General features: G+C 38.0%; 2 protein-coding genes across 5 annotated transcripts in view; one reads left to right on the top strand and one right to left on the bottom strand.

The window, feature by feature from the left end:
• The window catches only part of LOC140151043 (uncharacterized), a 47,582-nt gene extending 25,336 nt beyond the window's left edge, over positions 1-22,246 (bottom strand). Inside the window, exons 1-3 of one of the 4 annotated variants that reach the window (XM_072173233.1) lie at positions 22,140-22,246; positions 17,230-17,374; positions 16,501-16,711 (exon numbers count right to left, since the gene is read on the bottom strand). In XM_072173233.1, coding sequence (XP_072029334.1) covers positions 16,501-16,638 — 138 coding nt within the window. In that variant the 5' untranslated portion in view covers positions 16,639-16,711; positions 17,230-17,374; positions 22,140-22,246. Of the gene's footprint in view, positions 1-1,205; positions 1,414-5,894; positions 6,040-9,118; positions 9,417-16,500; positions 16,712-17,229; positions 17,375-22,139 lie in introns of those variants that run through there. The other 3 variants (XM_072173234.1, XM_072173235.1, XM_072173237.1) reach the window with 3 other exon arrangements.
• A 1,958-nt stretch (positions 22,247-24,204) lies between these two features.
• The window catches only part of LOC140151042 (transmembrane protein 104-like), a 39,053-nt gene continuing 35,952 nt past the window's right edge, over positions 24,205-27,305 (top strand). The window contains 1 exon segment of the mRNA XM_072173232.1: positions 24,205-24,336. Coding sequence (XP_072029333.1) covers positions 24,292-24,336 — 45 coding nt within the window. The 5' untranslated portion in view covers positions 24,205-24,291.

Below are 27,305 nucleotides of genomic sequence, written 5' to 3'. Positions count from 1 at the left end.
AGTACCTCACAATATAACGGTAATGGAAAGAAAAGTGCAAATGTTCGTCATTTATCGGCACAAATAAGTTTGACAAAAATGATGTCACGGACGGAAATATCAATCTCCTAATTTGCATTTAGCCGCCATTCCTCCAGCTAGCTCGTCCGATTCCAAGGGTGCCCGTCGTCTAGTGATGCATGTCTATGGTACTGTGCGGAAACAATTTAGTCAGTCTAGTTAGGGTTCCAATGCACCACATCAAGGCCGCAAGGCCGGCAGGGTTGAGGCCTGCGACTTCCATAGTGAGGACTTGTAACTAATGGAGTTCGAATGTATAATGGCCCCGCAAGAAAAGGAAGCAATGTAACGTTGACCAACAGAGGGCATCAATTCATTCTAAACTGCTCTGTATTGTCAGTTTAAAGCCATGTGTAAAGAGAATATACATGTATATGACAGTTTAGTTAGAAGACCAGGTTGCATTGTGAGTGTTGTCAATGCTGGGATTTACATTGCCATGAAATTACAAAGTTGAAACTGGACATTATTTCAGAGAATCATCCAGAACATTGAGTGCGACAGAACTCTTTGTAATCAACAGCAACCGATAAGTACCCGTTTAGAAAACTATCATTGTGATTCAGATATTGTAATTTGTTTGCATTTCTGTTTATGTTAATGTGCAAAATATTGTTCAATCATTCTCTACTTTTCATCATTAATATTCTTATTTTGTTAACTCAAACAAACAGTGTGTATTGTTGTGCATTCTGAAGTGAATTCGGGTAAAATGTGATATTGGCCTTGAGTCTTTCCGACTATTAATATTATTGTTATTAGAAGGCATCAATTGACCTTTTCGGTAAATCCCATAAGCCTTTGCGAGTCCACCTGAGAACTCGTCATTTTACGTCACGCCGCTCTGCGCCGATGCGCACATCGTTTATCGAATATCGTTACTGCGCATAGCAAGTCGGCGTGACGTAAAATGACGAGTTCTCAGGTGTACTCGCAAAGGGTTATGGGATTTAACGAAAAGGTCAATTAGAGGTGTTGTTGTTAGTGTTGTTGTTGTTGTTGTTGTTGTTGTTATATTATTATAATTATAATTATAATTATAATTATAATTATAATTATAATTATAATTATAATTATTATTATTATTATTATTATTATTATTATTATTATTATTACGGAAAAACGCAAATTCTACCAATGCTCACCATGAGTAGTAGTGAGGGTAAATGACGGATATTAGAAGACACATCATAGAGTATCGTAACTGGCCTGCTACAGCTAGTGTCAGAAGTCGACGTACTGTCTCGTACAAGGTAATAACAGATAAAACAGTTAAAACCCATATCTTCAACGTGTTGGACGTTACGTTGAAATAAACATGTTTGTAACTCGCTATCCCTTTTTCGTAAGGCCCTGAAAGAAAACGTTGCAAACATTTCATTATTGTAAGAATTGTCCCATTATACCCTCTTCTACAAGAGATTTGATGATCGCCTAACCTTGGACCCGGGCCTTGGACGTCTAAGATACAATCTTGGACGTCCAGAAATTTCGCGGCAGACTTAAATCGACGAACCACGGGGCCGGAAATTATGAACAGCCAATCATCTTAAGGGAGGTGTAATGAGCGTGAACCTGGTTTGGATGCAGAGGAGTGTGCCTGTAACAGACACAGCCACCAGAAAAGGACCAGCTCAGATCGCGCGCCAAATAAGTTTGCAGTCCAGAAATTTCATTTTTCTCAGCCTTGCAAAAAATAGGCAGAGGTGGGAATCGAACCCGGGACCTCGGTGTTGTAAAACCTACTGCGTTACCACTGAGCCAACTGACAATCAGCTATGAGAAGTTTGATAGTAATCCTTGATATTGCTGAATAGAATAAATCAATACTGATAGGTCTATTTATCTAATGTACGATGTTATTCAAATTGGCCTATAAACTAGGAATATAATGTGAAATGACTATCAATCGATCAATCAATCAAGTTGTCAAGTTATCAACAATCAATAATAAACCGACGTAGGCCTATCATGGAATATTACTAACTAGGCCTACTAACTAATATACCAAATAAATAAAATAAATAAATAAGTCAGTAAATAAATAAATAGGCATAGGCCTAAATAAATAAATAAATACATAATGCAGAATGCAGTTAGTATTTTAGTTGCAAAATTCCAAACATTCTATTCACACATTCTATTATAATTTTCTGCTATACACGCAAAGGACCTGTGCCTTTAATATGTCCGCGCCAAATCAATAATGAGTCTTTCACCATGCTCACACACCATGTTAAACTATTGTATCCCTGCAAGTATTATCTACTGACCAAGTCCTAACACCTCAATGAAATGGATGCTATAACGTACCCAATCAAGCGAACATATCAAGGTCATATCAGGGCGTTATACAAAGAATGGTCAAAGGTCAACGTTTCCAAAGAAGTATGGTAATAGATGTAGACACAAGCTTTCGTGCGGGAAACATAAACACATAGTCGTCAGTCGTGTGGTTTTTATGAGATTTGATACGGCGCTGAAGTCTATTGGCTGTCCCAAAATCAGTACCAGACCCGGTTTCCAGACGGCAATGTGTGTGTTGTTACAAGGAACGCAAACTCATTTTATCAATGAGTGAACGACATAGAGGAATACGACATCTATCGTGAGCCAATCTGCATTCTGTTGTCTGCAAAAGCCGACGATCAGGTAAAAATTCTAAAAGCAGCGTGACTAGATATTTGCGTTAATTTCATGATACGTGTAAAACGCATTGAAAACGCCAAATTGCAGTCATAAAATATATAATATTAGTAAATCACCCAATCGAATGTTAACGTAGGTATGTGGAAAAGAACTGCAATAACAATAACAAACTATGTGCCCAAAGAGTTGTCTTTGGCATGTCGCTTTTTTGAAATATGACCAAAAATATCAAATTTTGGAAAAACGCCCCAAAATTTAAAACAAACACGAACCTTCCAAAATAAATATATATTAGCACTCGGCGGCCCAGTCACTACCTGCCGCTGTGATTTGGGGTAACTCATTGCTTCCCCTCTCCAGATACCGGAACTTCAAGGTCGCTCATACCCCAGCCCTTAAGCTTATTCAATAATTGTGTTGGACGTTACGTTGAAATAAACATGTTTGTACCTCGGTATCCCTTTTTCGTAAGGCCCTGAAAGAAAACGTAGCCAAAATTCCATTATTTTCCCATTATACCCTCTTCTGCAAGATCTTTTCACTTCATATTTGAGTTTGTTTCTAAAGTTCTTATATTTAGACCATTTGTGGAATTGCTGGATTTAGCAGTTTTGCAGAATCTAAGTTTCTTTTTGACTGGCGTGATCATATCGTTGGTTATCCAAGGAGCGCGTCTGCGTCATATTTTTTTAAATCAATTTTCATATTAAATTTAATGCTGGTAAACTAGTTTGTTAGTCATCTTGAATCATTTTCATGTGTTTTTGTGGCACTCTAACTGAATCCAACCCTCATAATCATAAAATAAAAAAGAGTCACATCGATTTCCACAAAGATGCTGAAAACGGTCTTTTCAGCGGGTTCTATTCCGTTTCCATGGAAACAATCACCTTATTAAAGGATTAAAAAATATATGGAGTACAAAGTTCATATTAATTTGGTGTGCAGAAAACATGACACGTAGATATTTAATATCTATGAATAAACATTTTATTCATGGGTCATTTGTTGGTGATTTGTGTGCAGTTTTGACCTAATAATTTTTGCATCCTGGAATGTATATTGACAAAAAAAATTAAATTTCTGTCATGGCCACTTGAAGTTGGAGGGTTACAAATTTTACAACATAGCAGATCACTTTTGGCTGCATTGTCTGCAAACATCTATTATTGGCCCAATCACGGTAAGCAATGTTTGCTGGGGTGTGTTGTAGCTCAAAGCTAGTCAGTGGCTAGTACGCTAGTCACGCAGGAGGTATATGCTGTCGAGATTCAGAACTATGGATGGCGGATAGCATCAAAAGACGTCTAAGGTCATACACCTAACCTTGGAGGTTTAAGATTTATCTTGGACGTCTAAGATGCAATCTTGGACGTGCAAAAATTTCGTGGTAGATTTAAATCGGAATTAGTATCAAAAGCTATCAAAGTATCATCAGAACAAGCTCAACGTCGCAAAATTTACCAAGGATGGATATTACGTAAGTATTTCTCTCATGTCCGCAATACCCGTCTCATGCCGCCCTCTACGACAGACCAAATTTCCCTCTCACGTCCGCATTAATAGGATAAGGCCTACGGTAAGTAGCGAATAGCCCTTAGTTGTCTGGTGATCGTATCAGCGTAACAGACACTCAGAGTTACAACTTTCGTTCCACAAGTTCTACTCGTATTATTAGCTCTGCTTTAATGCATCGAGCACTCTACATGAAGATAGTCATCTTTCTCCAATTATTTATTTATTTATTTATTTATTTATTTATTTATTTATTTATTTATTTATTTATTTATTTATTTATTTATTTATTTATTTATTTATTTATTTATTTATTTATTTATTTATTTATTTATTTATTTTGGTATATTTCAGATAGACCAACATCTTAATTTCAAATAGGTAACAGGTTAACAGGCGTCAAGATGTCGAGCTCTCATTATGGGATATCATGACCGTCCATAACTAAATAATGGTAAATAGTCAATCTTGGACAATCTTAGACGCCTAAGATTACATTGGTCATTTATTAGATACGCTTAAGATGATTGGCTGTTCATGGTTACTGGTCCTGTGATCGCCTATTGCAAGCATCTTGGAAGTCCGAGGTTAGGAGTAGTATCGTAGGTATCTTTTGCTGCTATCCGCCATCTATACAGAACAGCACAAATTTTGTTTTCATCAGATTTTTCCAGCTTTATGTTTTTAAATAATATGAAACCAGTATATGTCTTTTTGTGCGTTTTACTAGCTAGGTACTGTTTTTCAATCCAATTCTTCTTTCTTTCCTTCTTCTTCTGGCAACAAACTTCAAAATGCTTCTCCTCTTACATGTTACACCTTACAATTACGTAATAGATGTAATAGCTATATCCAGTGCCCACATAGGGTGTAAACAGAATTGGAGTGAAAGGTCATTAAGGGTCATTTCTGATATATACTCTTCTTCTGCCACATATTACATAGCACAATGACGTCACTTGTACATATGCATTGGCTTTTATACCCAGTGCCTATAACTTGTACACAGAATTGGGGTCAAATGTCATTAAGGGGGTAAAATCTTACAATTGCATTATCTGGACATCTGTAAGGGGTATGGGGCTCAAACTCAGCGACAACAAATCTCATGAGCAGGGAAACATTTTGCAGGGGTCAGGTCAAAGGTCATGCAGAGGTCAAATTTTAGAAATGCATTTTCTGGACATCTGTAAGGCCGTACGAGGCTCAAACTCGGTGAAGACAAACTTAATGACCAGGGGAATATTTTGGAACACTTTGCAGGGGTCAGGGCAACGGTTATCTGGGGTAAAATATTATAATTTCATTTTCTGGACATCTGTAAGGGTATTGCTCAAACTAAGTGACAACAAATCTCATAACTAGGGAAACATGTTGCAGGGGTCAGGTCAAAGGTCATGCAGAGGTCAAATCTTAGAATTTCATTGTCTGGACATCTGTAAGAGGTACGGGACTCAAACTCGTTGACAACAAATCTCGTGACCCGGGAATCATTAAAGGTCAAAGGTCAGGTCAAACGCCCCAGCTAGGTTTGTGGTCTATGACCACATTTGCATCTAGTTGATTATCTATTCTATATACATATTTGTTTTCTTTAACCATCAATCATAAACCTGACATTTTTCTGGTTAATGTGTCATAGTATTTGTTAATCCTTGTTGTCGTACTACCTTTGAATGCAGTATCCCAACAATTGCATGTACAGCTATGACGATCTGGAATGCGGATAGTGTCTTCCCAGAGTTGATATATAACACCTAAGTGAAGGTACGGGAGCAGAGCTGGCACCAACACGCTGCATATCAATAATGCTACCTGAGAAAGAAAAGAAAAACAAACAAAACAAAATAACAATAATTATACATATACTAACTTCGGCCTTTTTTTTTATCTTTTCAAATTTGGTTTTTGTTTCCGTTTTTAGTTTCAAATCTCATAAATTTTGAAGTGTTCGCCGTGTGGTTGCTATTTCCGTTTTTCGACTAGTCTTTTGTGGCTCACAGAAAAGTTGAAGGAAGTGTATTTTTCTTTTTGGTTTTGCAAGTTATTTTTGATATACGTTCTAAAGAAAGGTTTTTTAGATTCCATATTGGTCGAAGCGATTACAAAACTGTTTCAGCTGGATTGTGACATAAATTTGTGTGGGATATACAATCAAGAATAATTCAACCAATTAGGGACGTACCGTTTGACTTCTAGGGGGTGGAAGTTGGGATCGGGGGAATTATTTGTTTTGCACCAGGTATTGGCCAGGATTTATTTTCTTAAATTTCCATATATTATTGTATAACAGTCAAGTGGGGAAAGTTTGATTTTTTATTCATAGTGTGGAAAGGGTTTTTTTTCCACAGGGAAAGTTTTTTATTTGATCATGTAGTGGGCGAAGTTTTTTTTTTTTAAACACTTCAGCCCCCACCAGGAAGTCATATGGTGCGTCCCTTAAGGGCTTTATAAATCTCAGAGCCTTTGGATACAGAATCAGACTTGGACTGAAGTGTATGCCATGAATGATACACAATCCAAGGCAAATACATGTGCCCTAATTAACTGCCTAATTAGTTTTAATTAACGTGTTTTTTTAAACAAGTTTCACTTTAACGGCCGATATCTTGAAAACACGATTTTGACGATATCGCACCACTGCGCGCAAGATTTCTCAAGAAGGACTAATCCTAGAGAGATGGGATAAAAAGCAAAACAAATCTTATTAAATGGGCAGTAATATAAACTAGAATGGTGACACTAAACCTATGGGAACAATTTTGTTTTTGTCAATGAACAAAACAATATTATTTTTTTCATCAGTGACCATACTATCAACTACTTACCCTAGTTAATAGTATCCAAATATCTTTATTCTAGTTCAATCTATGGCCAATTTCATAAGCTTTTAAATGCTTTTTATTCCATCATCCTAGGGTGGATACTTTTTGAGATATCTTGCGCGCAAGGTCTTGTAAGTTCAAAATTGGTGATCCAAGATGGCCGCCGTTTCCATGGCAACGGGTCCAATGATCCGCATTGTAGAGGTATTTTTTAAATTACAATGTATAAGGGCGGTGCAATAATTATGAGCCCTGTGGGAGGGTAAAATTGGAGGGGGGGCAAGACATTTTTGGCGAGTCAAAGGGGGTCAAGCAATTTTTGGCCATCCGAGAGGGGGGGCAATCGATTTTTGGCAAACATTCATGGGGCGCCTTTAAATAAAACGCTCTGAAAAGGCTTAGGAAAACAGTACGGAAAAGCTTTAATATGCAAATTTTCCTGCTCGCTGCAATCGCAACATAATAAAGACCATTTAAGGTTTGCAAATTGGGATCCTAAAAATTTGGCATGTGTAAAGGGGGGAGCAAAGATTTTTTGGCGGGCCTAGAGGGGGGCATGCAATTTTTGGCGGGCCGAGGGGACGGGGCAAGCGATTTTTCGCGAGCCGTTCGAAATTTTACACCCGGGGGGGGCTCATAATTATTGCACATATAATGTACATATAGAATTAACATTAAACAAGAATTGAATAAGTATTCTTGCCAGTCATTATCAATATTGTTTCAAGTCCAGCCAGGTGCAGTTAATGTGTTTATTTTATTTTAATTTATTTCATATTTTTAATTATTATTTGAGTGTTTGTAAATATAATATGTATGAAACTCTCTTAATGCAATTAAGATTAAGATGCAAATGCAACTTTTTTTTTCAATTTTAAAATTTTAATTCAAAAATTTTTAATTTTAATTTTAATTTTTAAATTTAAATTTTAAGATGCAAATTAATGTAAATGTCATGCAATTCAGCCGTTGGGCTGCTACGTAATGAAATTCAGTGAAATACACTAACCCATGATATGAGGAAAAAATAAACGAAAGAGTGAAACTAAAGTAAAACAGACGAAGAGAAGAGAAGGAGAATTAGACTGAAAAACAGGGAGGAATGGGATCTGGAGAAGAGCCAGGAAGCCAAACTAAAGGGGGAGAGGAAGTGACGAGGAAAGAATCTACCGCAAGGAAATTCACCAGATATTGTAACCATGGTAGGCCTATCAACGGGGCATAATATTAAAGCCTAATAAACTAAAGGGGTAGAGGAAGAGACGAGGAAAGAATCTACCGCAAGGAAATTCACCAGATATTGTTACCCCGATTGTAACCATGGTAGGCCTATCAACGGGGCATAATATTAAAGCCTTAATGTACGATCTTATAATATGAAATTGGTTAATTTTTTTCAAACCTGATTTTTTTTGCATATTTGTAATGTTTACACATGTCCCAACTTACACCTAAATGGAATCGGTCAAATTTGTTGTCTTTGTAGGTCAACAGAGCAAAGTTTGACATATTATCATAATTTAAAAAATTAGGATAATATGTCCTCACATAGAACTGCATGTTAAATGGCCAATATAACTAGTGTGGTTTCTTTCACTTTCCCTTGTTATTTCAACTTAAAATGGACAGCAACCCTTCACGGCAGTTATTACTAATATTATTTCAACATTTTGAATAAAGAATAACAAAATTAAAATTTGACGGAAATCGTACATTAAGGCTTTAAGTGGCATATCCCAAATAATTCATGTCCCAGAACAAAATATCCACTTGCTGCTGATACTATCCGAACCGTGAGGGTTTGTACAATCTAAATCAATTCTACTTTGCTCACAATTATTATTTCAATTCCAATCTAATTCAATTCATGCCCAAACCAATTCATTTTTATTCCAGTTCAATTCCAATGCAATCAAAATTACCCAAAATTCATTTCAATTAAATTCTATTCATATCAGTACATTTGGATCTGCCTGTCGTCTATCACACGGTAGAGGATCAGGATAGTGAAAACAGTAAACACAAAAATATTCTTATTGTTTATTCTCTAATTAGTCTCGGGTACATACCTCCATCATACTTGTGTTTGGCTGATGCGAATCGTGATCCAATGGTCCTTCCATTTGTGATAGTGCGTTTTGTACTCAGTTCAAAACATTCGTAACTATTTTATAGTTTTTTTTATTTGGATCCATAGCTACATGCAGTACAGCTTGCTGTTACGATGGCTTCAACACAGTATCATTATGTCCGCACAATACTCTTTTCATAGCTTTCCACTTTCAGGTTCAGGTTCATTAACCTGTGTAGAAATGACCTTGTTAATAATAAAAATTTCAGTGTCAACAAATGGTCAAATCAATGGAGCGTAAAATCGTCTCAATAGAGTCAAACAGAAGCTGGGACTAGCAGGTTTTAAAAATAAACGACTGATAGAGAAGACTAAACAGATGCTCCAAGAGATTATAATTTACACGCAACATTAAAATACTTGAGTTCTATTGTTCCATGATAGTTTTCGCTTGGTACAAAATATATCTAGAACCATGGCTGTCCCAAATTTTAAAAAGTTTTTAGTCCAGTCGAATTTCGGCTGGACTATAATTGTTGTTAGCAGTTTCTTTCTTCTTCTTTCTTTCAACCAAAGTATTCTAGCCATACTTTGTTTCAACAAACAAAATCTGACTCTGCACTTAAGGGATCTAAAATGAGCGTTTATTGCGTTTCGACAGTATTTTTTGTGGGACATGAGAGCACCTCAGACCTATCGAATTGCATTCTGAATACGAAGCATGTCTTTCTGATATCAAATAATTTTCATTTTTGAAAATCACAATATAATACAAATTTTATGACAAATTATAAAAATTTGATATTTTTCAAATTTTTGATATATAACAGTCCTCGAAGTAAATTATATAAATCTAATGATATATTCTTAAAGTGTATGTAGCAGGAGGAAAAGCCGACGGTCAATTGAAAATTTTGACCTTTCATATTGAAGATATAGATTTTTTCCCAAAAAGACCTAATTTTTTTTGGTGTTTTGGGGAAAAAATCCATATCTTCAATACGAAAGGTCAAAATTTTCAATTGATCGTCGGCATTTCATCCCACCTACATACACGTTAAGTATAAATCATCAGATTTATAAAGTTTACTTCGAGTACTGTTAAATATCAAAAATATCAATTTTTAATGATTTGCCATAAAATGTGTATTAAATTGCGAATTTCAAAAAAACAAAATTATTTGATATCATAATGATATTCTTCGTATTCAGAATGCAATTCGATATGTCTGATGTGCTCTAATGTCCCAAAATAAATACTGTCCAAACGTTCATACCCCAGCCCTTAATAGATACTAAAAACTTGTGTTCAGTTTTGAAGTACTTACCAAATGTATATGTCTTCATGTTGACAAAAATACGGCATGATATTCAAAATTGCTATGAACACATGTCGCCACTTTTGAAATCATTTATGTTACCATAGTTTGGATGCATGTTGTTATGACCAGACAAAATATATGTATCAAACTTCCGAGTCGTAATTTTTGGGCAAATAATGAAATAGAATTACTACAAGGTAAAATGTCTCAAAACGTGCAATTGTACGACTTTAAAAATATCAGATTGTCAGTGAACCTGTCGCCTTTTACAAGTTCGTATCTACCGTAAAAACTCGATAGGTAGCATATGTGCTTACTATCGAGCGCTTTTAAAACGTAGTTATATACGAACAAGTAAACCTGCAAATTTATGTCTCAACCCCATTAGCTCAGTTGGTAAATTCCATGTTTTCAAAAGCGCTCGATAGTAAGCACATATGCTTACTGTCAAGTTTTTACGGTATATAAATACAAGAAATTGTCTTTCTTAGACAGGGGCGTAACCAGACCTGACCTTCCGGGGGGGGGGCAAGATTGAAAAATTTCCAAATTTTTGACCAAAAGTTGTATTATTTATGTGCGCATCGCGAGCGGCTTGCCGCGAAGTGATAAACGGATGGGCTCCAGAGGCCCGCCATAGGGCCCCTGGTGGGGTCCAGGGGCAAAGCCCCGGCGGGGGTCAACGGGGCGGAGCCCCCTGAAGCTCATGGTTTTTGGCATATTAGAAGCTAAAAATCCAGTGATCAGGGTACAAAATTTCACAATGAAAGTAGTAGGCCTATAGATCTTCTTCCCTCTTTCTTTCCCTTTTCTCTTCCCCTTTCCCTTTTCTCTTCTCCTTCCCTTTTTTCTTCCTCTTTTTCTTTTCTTCTTTCCCTTTCTCTTCTTCCTCTTTTCCCCTTTTTCTCTTCTCCTTCCCTTTTTCTTCCCTTTTTCTCTCCTTCCCCTTTTCCCCTTCCCAATTTTTTGCTCTTCTTCCCATTTTTTTGTGTCCGGGGGGCAGCTTGCCCCCCCCCGGGCCCCTCACTGGTTACGCCACTGTACTTAGAAAAGAAAGAAAAGAAAATATGTCTACAAATTTAACAACAGAATTGAAAGTGCGTTTTATTGTTCAGAACTTAATTCTCATTTTTTCATCATAGACTTACCCGCCATTTTGTTCATTAACTACTCTGTTAAAATGAGGTTACTAATATCAAGGGAAAACATCTGATCATAAATAATTGCATATTACCACCGCGAGTAGTATTGCCACAACGCAAGCAAAAATATCTTTCCTAGACACTACATTGAAAAATGTCAAATGTTGTCGTATAACATATTGTCTTAGTTCATACAAAGGCAGAACAACATGTAATATATCGGGTAACATAAACCCAATGTCCCGTAATGTCTGATGCAAAGCACCTTTTATATTGAAAATATTTTCTACAAATTGGTCCATGCCACTAGCTAAAATATGAAAAAGTGCAATACTAATTATGACGAGTAGTTCCTTGGAGAAACGGATGTCCTTCGGTCTAATAGATGTACTATAACAATAGTGGAGAATATCTCGGTGGTAGAAAAAAGGAGCTGATGGTTCCACTGCTTGTAGAAATCGTCATTCCAATAATTGAAATACATCCACCTGCAAAAACAAAAAACAAAAACAAAGCTAAATATCGGAATTAAAATATTAAAACACTTGTTTCTGAGCGGAAACAATTTAGTCTAGTATAGGAAGAGGGCTTTCCCATGCACGCCATTGAATAGTTTTCTTCCACTTACTCTTTTGTAATTCTCAAGGTGTTTAGTAACCGAATTTTCATGTTCCCATCAGTCCATGCTGACCGTCTCAAATATCCCCATAGGATTATACAAGGAGCTCAAAATTAAACATTTCATTCCAAATAAAGTAGGTAATGGGGCTTTACATCCTGCACAAGAACAAATTAACACAATTGGGAACGATTGCTCGCTACAAGAGGAAACTGAATATAAGTTATTAATAAGAGAGAAAGAACAGTTTACCAACCCAAAGTGTTACAATTCTTGTTTAATTGTAACACTTTGGGTTGGTAAACTGTTCTTTCTTTCTTATTAATTAATTATATTCAGTTTCCACTAATAGCGAGCAATAATGTTCTCCATTGTGTTTATTTGTTCTTATGCAGGATGCGTATCTCCATTACCTACTTTACTTATACTGGGGAAACGATTAAGAATCAGTAATGATCTCCTTCACTTGTGTACTTGTGTAATATTTGTTTGTGTGTATTGTATACCTCGACTACTCACATTAGACCCAGTTTTAACCACCGTTTATCAGTGGGAGCCTAATGGATAGAGTGTCCGTATAGAGATCGGAAGGTCGTGGGTTCGATTCCCATACCAGCACATTCCCTTGCTTTTTTTTGTTGAGTTGTGTGGCGGTTGGGATTTGTGTTTATTTGTTGTCTTGTTTAATTGTAACACTTTGGGTTGGTAAACTGCTCTTTCCTTCTGTTTAATTCCAAAGCTCATCAAATTATCGTACAGATCACAAAAATATAAAAAAATTTGTACGTACGAACTGTGGTTGCGGAGTTGTGCCAAAAACGTATTAAACAATTATATACATTACAAGGGATCCAAGATTAGAGTTTCTTCAAATTTTCGTAAAACTTTGTCCAAATTGTGTGTCTAGATTCAGAATTTAAGGACCAGACCAACCAGCTAATTTAAGAACCAGTCCAACCAGCTAGCGGTATACAACCGTCTTCATAGCATTCGTAGCCAAGGAGTATGCGCGGGAGTATATTTCCCCGGTATATTTCGAACGACGTTTGGACTGATGGGCTGTGCAATAATTATTATGAGCCCTGTACTAGGTAGGGTCAGATTATGGGAAGGGGGCAAGTAATTTTGGCCAGCCATTATTGGCACATATTCATGGGGCATCTTAAATAATCTTAAATAAAACGCTCTGAAAAGGCTTAGAAAAACAGTACGGAAACGCTTAAATATGCACATTTTCCTGCTCACAATAAGCTATATATTTCTAGACCACTTAAGGTTTGCAAATTAAAGATTGTTTGGGGCAGGCCGAGAGAGAGGAGTAATCTTTGGAAGGCCAGGGGGGCAATTGTTGGCAGACCAGGGGGGGGGGGGGCAAGCGATTTGGAAATTTCACCCCCAGGGAGCTCACAATTATTGCATAGCCCATGGGTCGAGCCGTTCCGACCCCAGTTCCGACAACTATACGGTATTATAAAACCGCTATAAAGAGTGTGTAGCCCGCATGGTTCCGAGGGTCACGACATTGTTGGTTTTCAAGATATTTCTTTTTTTTTTAAACTGTTAGCAGTAGCACCATGGGGTTATTTTAGTGGTTATTTAATTATCTTATGTAACACCATCCAGAGAGTCACATCTTTTGTCCAATATTTAAAACAAGAATTTGTCTTTAAAAAAGACAAGTTCACGGATCAGGTGTATAGATGATGTGACTTCTGACGTCAATGCCTGACAATATGCGCACGCATCATCACAATTTCCATTGTTTTTTGCCTGGCAGTATGCGCGAGCATCATATTTTGTTCAGGGCTCGTGTTTTTAAAACTCCCGCCACATCACAATAAGACTATTAAACAGTGTAGTGGTTGCATGGGGTTCATTCAAGCATAAAGATGATACCAGTCCCTTGCCTTTGTTGATAAACATTGAGGTCACCTCATCTATAGTACATGTACTTTGAGCTACTTTGGTCTAACATTCAATATTCATATCTAACCTACTCTGCACTTATTCAACAATAAATAAGTGATATGAGGCTTAATAATGATACCTGCGTCTTGACTCTGGAAAACAATATTTTTTAAAAACCTCATTTTGCATTTAGTTTTTTAAGCCACCTCGGGAGCCACCTACAGGATCTCGTTTTGCATTTAGGTTTTTATTGCGTTGCAAAGTAGCAAAACTTTCTTTATAATAATAATAATAAATAAAATTTATAAAGCGCCTTATAATGTAAAAACAAACTCAAAGCGCTGAACAAGCTTAAAAACCATTAAAATATATACCATAGATTTACATGAGAACAACATATTAAACAAAATTAAAAGTTAACTACAAGATTAAAATGCACTTAATTTACACTTAAATAGATTTACCAATGAAACATGTTAAGAATCAATAAAAGTCAATAATATACAAATTATTCATGAACAACTTTAAAAAACATACAATTTCAGAAAAGATATTAGCACGGAGAAATCACACAGCGATGCAATCGCAATAGCAGCGCCAAAAGTATGGTGTGGGTAGCTAACAAGAACTAAACAGGTGTGTCTTTAAGTCCTTTTTGAAAGTGTTTAAGTTCTTGTTAGCACGTAATGTAGATGGCATACCGTTCCATACCTTTGGCGCTGCCATTGCAAAAGCCCGTTCACCATAGAATTTAGTTTTGGGGATCTTTGGTGGACATAAAAGAACTTCTGAAGCCGATCTCATGGACCTCCGTGGCTTGCGCTCTTTCACGAGGTCTAATAAATACACCGGAGCTAACCCGTGCAGTGCCTTGGAAGTGAGCAAAGCGATCTTATACACAATACGCTGTTGCACGGGCAGCCAATGGAGGTCCCTAAGAACAGGCTTCATATGTTCTCGCTTTCCGCATTTGGTTACAAGTCGTGCCGCGGAATTCTGAACTCTTTGTAATTTCGCGAGTTGATATTCCTGAAGACCGTACAGCAATGCGTTACACGAGTCTAGCCGAGAAGAAACAAATGCATGGACGAGGCGTTCCACAGACTCCTTGTCTAGATAACGGCGAAGTTGTCCAATCCGGTAAGTGGCAAATGATGCAGCTCGAACGACACTATTTACGTGAGCTTTCATGTCCAAGGAACCATCAAATAGTACACCAAGACTTTTTGCTACTCGCGATGTCTCAAGTTCAGACGTGCCGATGGTGATTTTCGGGAAAGACGGTGTTTTCACGAATTTGGAACTAATGTGAATCACCTCCGTCTTGGAGTCATTCAACACCAGTCTGTTCACAGCAGTCCATGTCTTGATGTCACGGAGACAGCGCTCCAGCCGTGGCATTATATATGGCACAATTCGTGCCTGGAAAAGGCTATCCCCTCTTACAACCTATCGACAGGTCTGATTTCTATAATGAGGTGTCACCGGGTTTGCAAGAGATAATAATACCAAATCTAAACACCATGAAATTTACCACATCACGACCAAGCTCACATTGGGAGCCCCATTCCTTTTAAAGGAATTTTTATTAAGTCACCTACTAGGAAACAAATTTGGCTATATCACTAAAGTAAACAAATTACACAGCTTGCTCTTGCTAGCTTTTGTCAGGGTCAGGGATATTTGTCTCTTTATAGTCCTGCTTTAATATGAACACCAATATTATACAGGGTTATACACATGGGTTATTACAAGAGTCAATAAACATTCAATTAACTATAGATAATGGACTTAGTTTTGTGCAATGTAGTAATTTTCTGAAGTAAATCGTCTGCTGCACAGTTATCTATATAGAATGATATGTTTACTTTGTGATTAGGCCTGGTCATGACCTGTCTAGTTTTGATTAACCAATCAGTTATGTGTATTGTCAGCATGTGATGGCTTTAAGCCAATTGCAAACATGTTTCTAAAAAAGGCTAAAAAATTCCTACACTGGATAGACTCTTTTCCGGGTTAGGGCTAATTAGTAAGTTGTCATGTGCGGCAAGATTAGATAAAGGCATACAAATTAGGGTATGAGATATTAGGAATTATTTCCTAGACTCTTAACCACAGGGCTGGTGGGTTACAATACCTATACATGACACATGATATGTAAGGGATAAACTGTGCATATGAGATGTGGGGGAAAGTGGCATCATTTCACTGCCGTGAAAAAAATGTGAAGTGGCACCCCCGGGGATCTGCAATATTCAAATAACAGCAACTAAATAATTGTGAACAAAGGAAATATGAAATACAAATTAAAAAGAAAATGTGCAACAAAAATGGTGAAAAAATATGGAAAAACCCTACCCTACCCTACCCTACCCTTACCAATACTCACCATGAGTAGTAATGAGGGTAAATGACGGATATTAGAAGACACATCATGGAGTATCGTAACTGGCCTGCTACAGCTAGTGTCAGAAGTCGACGTACTGTCTCGTACAAGGTAATAACAGCTAACACAGTTAAAACCCATATCTTAAACGTGTTGGACGTTACGTCGTTGAAATAAACATGTTTATAACGCGTTATCCCTTTTTCGTAAGGCCCTGAAAGAAAATGTTGCAAAAATTCCATTGTTGTAAGAATTGTCCCATTATCATCCTCTTCTTTCTTTCTTTCTTCAGTTTTGGGTCTCCTAAATATAAACGGAAATGACTATTACAACCTTACTAACAAGTATACAACGTCAGTAGGTCTTGGAATAATTTTCTATGGTCACCTTTGATGGCCAGTTCTACCCCCGGGTAACAAAGGATGGATCTGCGATTAGCTTAGGTCGTTTGGACGTAGCGTAAACACGCGAGTTTTTTATGGCGGATAAAAAACCTTAGAGGGTGGTTGGTATAATATAGTTCTAGGGTTAGTACAACAGCCCAATTTTCGTTTACCAGATTTTTCGAGTTTTATGTTTTTTTAAAATAATAGGAAACCGGTATTTACCTTTTTTTGTCTTTGTGTGTTTTGATTATCTATTTTATAGCTTTTTTTTAAACCACCAACCACAAACCTGACATTTTTCTGGTTAGTTTGTCATAGTATTTTTTAATTCTTGTTGTCGTATTACCTTTGAATGCAGTATCCCAACAATTGCAGGTACAGCTCTGACGATCTGGAATGCGGACAGTGTCTTCCCAAAGTTGATATATAACACCTAAGTGAAGGTACGGGAGCAGAGCTGGCACCAACACGCTACATATCAATAATGCTACCTGAGAAAGAACAAAATAACAATAATTATAATACAACTTGGGCCCTTTTTATCTTTTCAGTTTGGGTTTTAGTTTTCGTTTTGTAAGTTTGAAGTGTTCGCCTGGTGGGTACTCTCGGATCGGATCGGAGAGGAGAGGAGAGGAGAGGAGAAGCTAGGAGAGGAGAGGAGAGGAAAGGAGAGGGGAGGGGACGGGAGGAGAACAGAGAGGAGTGGAGAACATGGACAGTGACAAAAAGTGTCAAGATATGTTCTGCTATCTTCAAAACGGAGCGTGGTGGTAAGTATGCAAAGAGCGCCCTCACACCCAAGATATGAATTATTTAGTTTTAAGTTTACCAAATCAGAGCCGTCCGTCACACACTCACTCACTCTGTCTCCCTCATCCCCTCTCCCACTCACTCATTCCCTCACCCCCTCGTCACTCACTCATTCCCTCACCCCCTCTAAAAAAACACTCAGTCACTCACCGTTGACTCAACCTCACGCCAGGCCCTACCACCCCCCAGGGGGTTCTTCAAAAAAAAAATTTACGGGGATGTGCCACGCAGACTTTCGGATGCTGACTTTCTCTATACCTACTTTTTGCTGATTTTGCCACCCATCAGTATACCAATTTTCCACAAAAAACACCCAAAAAGCACCCAAATTTACCCCAATTGGGCGCTTTTAGGGCCACTTTCCCCCAAATGCGCCCAATTGGGCGCATTGGTCTCCACCGAAAACCCACCCATTGATATACCAAAATTGCTGAAAAGGTACCCCAAAACCGTGGCACATCCCCGTATACCTTCAACCAGGGAGAACCCCCTCCGGGACCCACCCACGGTACATGTATGAGGAAAGAAATAAAAAAATTAGGCACGGACTGAGGGAGAAGAGCTAGGACTTGAACATAAAATAGATGAAAAGTGTAGATCATGAAGCTTCATGAGGGTGGAATCCACGCTGTAATACAAAATACAATAGATGAAAGGTTGAGAGGAAGGGAAGAGAGCGGAATCTACATAGTATAATAATACAAAATAATATATATGAAAGGGCGTTATTCCGTAGGAGAGAGGAAGAGAAGAGAGCATAATGATCTACGTTGAAATACACAATAACATAGATCAGTGAAGGGGGAGAAAGGGAAGAGGGCGGAATCTACATTGTAATACAAAATATAGATGAAAGGGGAGAGGAAGGGAACAGGACAGAATCTACATTGTATACAAAATAATAATTATAGATGAAAGGGGAGGACGTAAATGACGAGGATGGAAATCCCCTCACAGACAGCTGCGAAATCACCAACAAATCACCAATACTTTGAAGATTTGCTCAACCCAAGCGGTGATGGTGTGACAGACAACAGCAGCAGCCCTTCCATCCTCGGTTCCAGGAGGAAGTTGATCCACCCATACTCCAGGAGGAAGTCAGAAATGCTATTTGTCCCAAAAACAAAGCAGCTGGAATTAAGGCCATACTTGCTTGTGAAGATGCAGGAGTCAAATGGTTGACAAGAGTGTTTAACAGGGCTTGGGAAGAGCGAGCAGTACCTGATGACTGGCAACGTGCAATAATTGGCCCCATCAGGGAGTAAAAGAGATTGTAGTATTAATATAGAGGAATCTCTCTACTTAGCCATACTGGGAAAATGTATGCAAAGATCTTAGAAAATCGAATAAGACCAGTTGTGGAACATCAGCTGAGTGAAGCGCAGTTTGGTTTTCAGGAAGAACAGAGGGTGCACTGTTGCCATATTTGCTCTGAGACAGCTGTGTGAAAGGAGTTTTGCCCGGAGTTTTGAGTACAACCAAGATCCGTACACTATATTCATAGACCAAGAAAAGGCGTTTGATCGAGTAAACAGAAATTTTATTCTGGACTGTGTTAGAAGACTACGGTGTAAAAGGGCAAGGGTGTGAGAGCCATCTACATGGGCAGCCTCTGCACTGTCAGGACAGAACTCGCCAAGTGGTTTCCTGTACTGTGTGAAGTCAGGTGTCCGACAAGGATGCATCCTCTCGCCTCTCCTGTTCCTCATTTTTATGGACAGGATCACCCGAGAAGCAAATCTAGATGAAGAAGCTCTCAATGAACTACTGTTTGCAGGATGATCAATGTCTCTTCCATCGTGACAGCCTTAGCTTACAAAACCACACCAACAGACTGCACGCAACCTGCCAGAAGTATGGCATGAACATAAGCATCCCTAAGACAGAAACCATGCTGATCAGTCGATCCCAAAAGACCTTGGACATCAAGATTGACAACACCACCCTCCTGCAATCGACGGATCTAGGAGTTTAAGTACCTGGGCAGTATCTTTACTGAAGACGGGAAGACAGACCGAGAAATCGAAACCAGATGCCAGAAAGCAAACAACATCACCTTCATGATTGGGCCTATACTTTCCCACTCAGTCGTGCCAATGGCCCGGGCCAATGGATGCAAAAAGAACAATCATCAACGCAATCTATACTCCGACTCTTTGTTATCAGGCACAAACATAAGCTATGAACAAAAAGACTGAACGGAAGATCACCACCTGTGAAATGAAATGCCTACGAAAAGCTGTAAACAAGACTGACAAGACGGGACAAAATCAGGAATGAAGTCATCAGAGACATGGTTGACACCAAGCCTATGCTAGACCCGATTGAAAGCCATCGCATCAAATGGTTTGGTCATCTTATGCGTGTGCCCCCCAAATCAACCAGCCTTACCCTGCGGACCTACAACAGCAAGGAAGACCAAGAAGAAGATGGATTGAGGGGGTCAAGAAAATCCTGACAAGGCACAACACCCACCTGATAGATGCTACCCATGCAGCCCAAGACATGCATCCTATCATTTCCCCGCGACTCTGAGAGGAACAAGCGGAGGACAAAAGTAAAGTAAAGGGGAGGAAGGGAAGAGGGCGGAATCTACATTGTAATACAAAATAATAGATGAAACGGGGAGAGAAAGGGAAGAGGCGGAATCTACATTGTAATACTAAATAATATAGATGAAAGGGGGAGGAAGAGAAGAGGGCGGAATCTGGATACAAAAAAATAAAGATCAAAGGGGGAAATAGAAGGCATTATAATAAACAAAATAATATAGATGAAATGGGGAGAGGAAGCGAAGAGGGTGGAATCTACGTTGTAATACAAAATAATATAGATCAAGGGGAGAGGAAGTGAAGAGAGCGGAATCTACTGTATAATACAAAATAACATAGAGGAAAGGAGGAGAGGAAGACCGATTCTACATTGTAATACAAAATAATATAGATGAAAGGGGAGAGGAGGAGGAGAGGACATGGGGAGAGGAAAGAAGAGGTTGGAATCTACATTGTAATACAAAATGATATGGATGAAACGGGAGAGGAAGCGAAAACGTGGAAAAGGGCGGAATCTACATTGTAACATACATTGTAATTATACAAAATCATAGATGTCAGGGGAGAGGAAGAGAAGAGGGAAGAATCTACACTGTAATACAAAATCATATATAAATTATGAAAGGAGAGGAAGGAAAGAGGGCGGAATCTACATTGTAATACAAAATCAGGGTACAAAATAATATAGATGACATGGGGAGAGGAAGGGAAAATGGCGGAAATTTCATTGTAATACAAAATAATATAGATGAAAGGGGGAGGAAGAGAAATAATATCTAGATGAAAAGGGGAGAGGAAAAGAAGAATGCGGAATCTACGTTGTAAAACAAAATATAGATGACAGTTCGTGAAACAAATTAATGATAAATCGTAGGCCTATAATAGTACGAATAATTATTCAGTTCCAGAACAATATATTCATTTACTGACACTGATCGTGTTCCATATAATGTCTATTGTCTAATGTATAGTCTATGGTATAAAACACATGTACCTCCATAATCTTCATTATATGACCATGATGCAGTCATGTCTACAGTAGAATTCATCTCGACCTTTGCAGGACTTAAACCCCATTAAAAGCTATTAAACCAAGATAACACTCATTGAAACAGCTCAACTGATTAAATCGGATCTTCTCTGGTTGTGCACAAGTGTCTGTTTTACATGTGCGATATCGCAATAAAGCTGGTATTATAGCTTCAGTTGGGTAACCGATTATAAAGGAAACGAAAGGAAACAATGGTATGTGTACCTTTGTTCACGAAATGAGACAATAGCCTGCTTTTTGTAAACCAGCATTCTTGAAAATGAGCAACATAATGATTGTTGACTTAACACGGTTTGGAAATAATTTCTTCATATTTTTGGTGTTATCTGTCGTTTACATATCCTTCCTAAAACACAAAAGTGCGACCCTCTCCAAACACCTAAATTAGCTAAAAATTTAGGACATGTTACAAAACTATATTTTCTAGAATTTCATAGAATAGTTTAAATGTAGCTTGTACCGTTTTTTTTTTTTTTTTTTCAGAACGGAGCGGTCCGTTACCAATATAGCTCAATATTTTCGGTCAAATTTCCATTCAATTAACACGGGGAGTTGGCTAGCTATGAGCTAGCTATGCTTTGCCCTCACTCATATTCTACGAAAGTGCGACCCCTTCTGAACATCTAACCTAGCTGTAATTTTAGGTCATGTTAGAGAAATATATTTGCTAGAAGTTTGGAGAATAGTTAACATATTGGCTGGTTATTTTTCACACCGTGATGTTAACTAGGCAAAGCCCATATACCTATAACATACACTGTTTGTAGAGGTCACGCGTCTGTGGGTGAGAGCACTGTGTATTGTGTATAGGTAAACGGACAGTAACTGCAGTATGCTACTTACTTCCGTTTGACCGAACTGAGAAGTTTCACTTCTCTGGATGCGGATCATGATCTGAAGATGCTCCCAACTATGACAATACGTTTTACTCAGGCAGAACTTTCAAATACTATAACGATGATATTTTTATGACACACTTTAAGTTTTAAAACCGTACAAGCTACATCATCAGTATAGCTTGCTGTGTGGCTTCAGCATGATTGAATAAATCATTCATGAAATTAGGATTCCTTTATTACATCTACATCTACAGGAATTCTGGGTAGACCAATCGAGATTGGTATCGCGCCCATTGGTGCAGTATCACATCCGGCGCAGCAAATCACAAATACACCATACACGGCCCACCACCATATGTGCATGGCAAAGATAACGGTGATTAAAAAGTGCAGGAAATACAGATGAGATCTAGGAGGAGGCTGGACCAGCTGCTGAGGAGACCTGGCCTATATACAGCTCTGGTATCCCACTGGTTTCAGCTTGGTTGGTGCATGCATTGAAGCTCTTGACCATTGGTGATTGTATGGTTGTGATAGGTAGACTCACTGTTCCATTTCGGTATTGTTCTTGGGTAGAAACTGTATTTTGTAAACATCAGTCCCCGCATCCCCGCATCAGTCCTGGGTGTGATTAGGCCGTATAAAATTAATGTTTTGGTTCTCGTCCAGAGGATTTTCATGAATTGATGAGGGAGGGAGGTGTTTTTTTTTTTTTTTTTTTTTCAATGTAAAATTAGCATTGTCAGTAGTTTTCGGTCTTCTCCAACAGTGCTCGAGGCCTTTTTTTTTTTTTTTTTCAAATGTGAGATTTTGAGGTTAAACCCCCTAGAGTACCACAAAAAGACTTGGAAGTGATGCTTGTTCTCTAATAAACTTATTTATATGTATGAAGATTTCATAAATCATTCCAAAGTCTTAAAAAATTGAAAAATCTAAAAATAAAAAATCTGACAAATCCCAGAAATTGAGGAGGGAGGGACGAGAACCAAATTATTAATTTTACACGGCCTTATGGTGACTGGTCACTGTGGTGACTTCTGGTTTTGACAACTTCTGCTGGGTTGAGTGTAGTGACTGGGCACTTCCATCTAGCTTCCATCTGTACTTCCGTGGTGGTGAATTTTGTACATCATGGATAGCCTGGCAGATTCTCGCCTCTGTTCCAAAGATGGTAGATTGAGGTCTGACAACAGGGCGGTTACTCTGGTTTTTCTGCGGTAGTTGTTGGTGATGATTATTGATTATGATTATAGGGTAGCATAGGGGACAATCGATAAACTCGTTCGTCGATAAAATGGAAATGTATGGTGTACTATGAGGGACAAACAAACTTAAATATATTTTGCAAACGTCAAATAATTTTCCCGGATCATTTTGCATATTTATAATAATTGTTGCAAACTTTAAAATAATGTTTGCAAACTTCAAATAATATTTGCAAACTTGAACAACTCACCTAGCGGTAGCACCTAATAACAGTCCTAGGCATATTTCATTAAATTAACAAAAAAACAAAAACTTACGAATTCACATAATTATCACACCGTTATGTTTTTTTGAATCGTCAATATTTTCGTGCTTTCTAAAATAGCCTTGTAAATTAGTTCGATGGTTTAATAGTTCGAGTATAGACGAATCCATTTTCACGCATTTCTACACCTCAATGGCAGCCATAGCTGGGTCCCCCCCTTATGTCTATTCCACCTAAAATGTGAATTTATTCCACTTTTATACCATATTCCACCAGTTTAGCTTCAATATGGACAATTTTTTTCGCCGCGCGCATTTGTACCATAAACTGATTTTGTCGCCAAAAGCAGGGCAAAAGGTGCCCCCCTTTAAAAAAAATTCCGCCCCCTCCCTCTGAAAAAGTGCTGGCTACGCAGCTCTACGCCACTGAAAGGGTCAGAAGTTTTAGCATAACGTGCATCCACTTTGCCATTATCTACTCGTGTCTGCTCTACTACATTAGTACCGGAAGCTGAATGTGTGACTGCTGATGATGTAACGAAGTCTTCGTGTGGTAAATTGTGTCATCATCACCGTTGCGTTGTGGAACGTCAATCATGCAATCGCGACGTGTCATCTAAACTATTTTTGTTAAAATAACAATATTGTTGGATAAATTCATTACTTTTTGAAGATTTGTGAGTGTCATGGCTGGTGGTGGTCCAGACACTGGCGAACTGTATTCGCCATGGGTAAGAATTCTCATGAATTTTCCTGCCTTGACCATGCATGTTGAACTTGATGTTGACATCTTTTGTCTCAACTCTCATAATTGTTTGTGTAAGCTTACTAAAATCTACTATGAAATAGATCTATCCATGCAGTTGTAGTAACTACAAATTTCGAACGTTTCAGGACTTCTCAAGTTATAGCAGGTGCCATGCATCTTCACTTGTGTTAATTGTTTTCATTATAAATGTCGCAAAAATAACAACAACCTGTTCATGTGTTTGACCTCATCATTCATGCCATCATGCATGGGTTATGTAGGTAACCTAGGCAAACCATAGTTATACTAAAATGCAGCAAACCTTTTACGAGCGCGACTACCGTGATGTTGCAAATTCGGCGCTAACAACGCGTACGGCGCACAGTTCATTCATAAATTTCCACTCAGCAACAATATATCGCCTTAGCCTAGCGAGCCAATCAGAGACAAGTGCGTGCAACGCCGTATATACGCGATGTATCCTTACAATACGCGCTCGTCTAAGGTTTTCTGCATTTTAGTATAACACATTTACTAGTCAGCGAATTCGCCGAGACCGGGGCCCCAACACAATGCATATTTACATAGAAATTTGAATTTTTTCGAGAATAGGTGGGTGAAGGAAACCTACATAAATATGTTTTCTATACTTCACTTGACCCAAATATATGATTTTTTATGGTGATAATCAAATCGCACATGGAATTTTAGAGGATTTTGATAGCAGTTCCATTAAAAAAGCTGCTATCGCCATGAGACTAAGATCTAGAAACACCCGAAATGCCGTTTTGGGGAATTTTGCTAGCTGAATCTTTTTGATGAAAGTCAATCTTTGACAAGATGTAACTTTGTTGACGGTAAGTGCTATGAAAAAAAGGTTTTCAGTTTTGGCTTAGTTTACTCAAGGGCTTTAATTTGATATATAAAATGATGCAATTTGATGGCAAATTTGAATTCACCTAGCATACCTAGGTTATGGCATAAATTTAGGTATGCTAGGTGAATTCAAATTTGCCATCAAACTGCATCATTTTATATATCAAAAGAAAGCCCTTGAGTAAAGAAAGCCAAAACTGAAATCCTTTTTGTCATAGCATTTTCTGTAGCAAAAGATTCTGCTAGCAAAATTCCCCAAAACAGCATTACGGGGGTGTTTCTAGATCTTAGTTTCATTACGATGATAGCAGCTTTTTTTAATGGAACTGCTATCAAAATCCCGCTAAAATTCCATGTGCGATTGTCTTATCACCATAAAAAATCATATATTTGGGTCAAGTGAAGTATAGAAAACATATTTATGTAGGTACAGACCTGTCCAATCTGTTCTTTTAAATTTCTATGTAAATATGTATTGTGTTTGGGCCCCGGTCTAGGGCTAGGCAAATTTGGCTGACCAACAAAATGTGTTAACTAGGGTTTGCCTCTCATACCTAATAAATTCATACATTGCTCACCTGTGTTTTCATATCATATTTTGTGGTGAAAAATGATTACAAATGGGTAATTTGCAATCATTTTTGGAGCAACGATTTCTTCGTACCGACGGCTAAGTACTAACATGTACAATGTATGCACAATTTTTTGCACATTAAACACATTATAAACACATACATAGCACCTGTTAGAACTCCCGGTCGGAGCCGGGAGTTTTAATTCTTGAGCATGACATGATGAGGACACAATAACTAGTCATAATTACTGTGTCGATGGAGATAGAGTGTGGAACGATAACTAAGATCACTAACTACTTGATTTAATCGTCACCAATTTTCAAACGCATTTGAAAAAAAAATTAGTTTGCTTGAGAAGTCCATATAGCCAAAAATTTGCTCACCAATAGCTTTAACACATTCCAGGCTAGAGACCATTGCATTCAAAATCTAGTCGGACTCGCTGAAGCATGACACAGTGTAAAGCAATGGAAGTTCAAAAGTAAACGCAGCCGATCACGACAGGCGATTGCATTAAGGGGGTACTACATGTACACCCCTGGCCAATTTTATGCCTATTTTTGCATTTTTCTCAAAAATTATAGCAGATTGGTGACAAGTAAGATACGGTATGTATATTATAGGGGCAAGGACTACAACTACTGTACTGAAAATTCAGCAACTCAAAGCAAGTAGTTATTGATTTATTGATCAAACATTGGTTTTCCCTCATTTTTGACTGTAACTCCACAACTGTTGTATGTGCTGAAATAAAATTTACAGTGCAGTAGTTGTAGTCCTTGCCCCTATAATATACATATCTTAATTGTGCCCAATGCGCTATAATTTTTAAGAAAAATGCAAAAATAGGCACAAATTTGGGCAGGGGTGTAGTACCCCCTTAAAAATGTTGCTAAAATTACACTCTCCAAAATAGGCAAATCTTGCTCAAAAGATACAGTGGACTCATCGAAATAACTTAAACCAAATTTCAATATTAACAGAATAAATAACCTTTGGTGCAAAAAATTGCACCACTGTCTGACCGAAAAACAGTACTTAGCAAAGTACTCGAATGGGTAACTATCTAGTGCAAATTCAAAGCTACATGTAGAGTTCTCGAGTAACAATTAGTGTGTCACGAGTGTGACTAATGACGTTACGGAAATTTATTTTGATGACTTGACCTGTATTCCCTCGGTCGGGGTTCCATCCATTGCACTTACCCATTTCTCCAGTTTGTAAAAGGGGCCACCCTAGCGAAAACCCTATTGGTTTGGACTAGGGCCGGCCTTTCGGTTCCAGCCAATTTTCTCCGCATAGAAAAAAACTAATTGCTTTTCCTTTTGTAATTATTGGGAGTTGATTTCCTTGGCTTGATAAGAAATCAAACTTTTTGAATTTTTTCACCAACAGGTATAATTTGTGCCTGGCATGTTTTATGATTTTTCCCTTTGAGTGCAAAGATACCGTACTGACGCGAGTATAGTCTCACCTTCGAGTAAAGTCCCACCCCCAAATT

This window comes from Amphiura filiformis, chromosome 4, assembly GCF_039555335.1.
Source record: "Amphiura filiformis chromosome 4, Afil_fr2py, whole genome shotgun sequence".
Classification (NCBI taxonomy): Eukaryota; Metazoa; Echinodermata; class Ophiuroidea; order Amphilepidida; family Amphiuridae; genus Amphiura; species Amphiura filiformis.
Note: the sequence above shows the minus strand (reverse complement) of the source record. Positions and strands in the feature narration are given on the sequence as shown.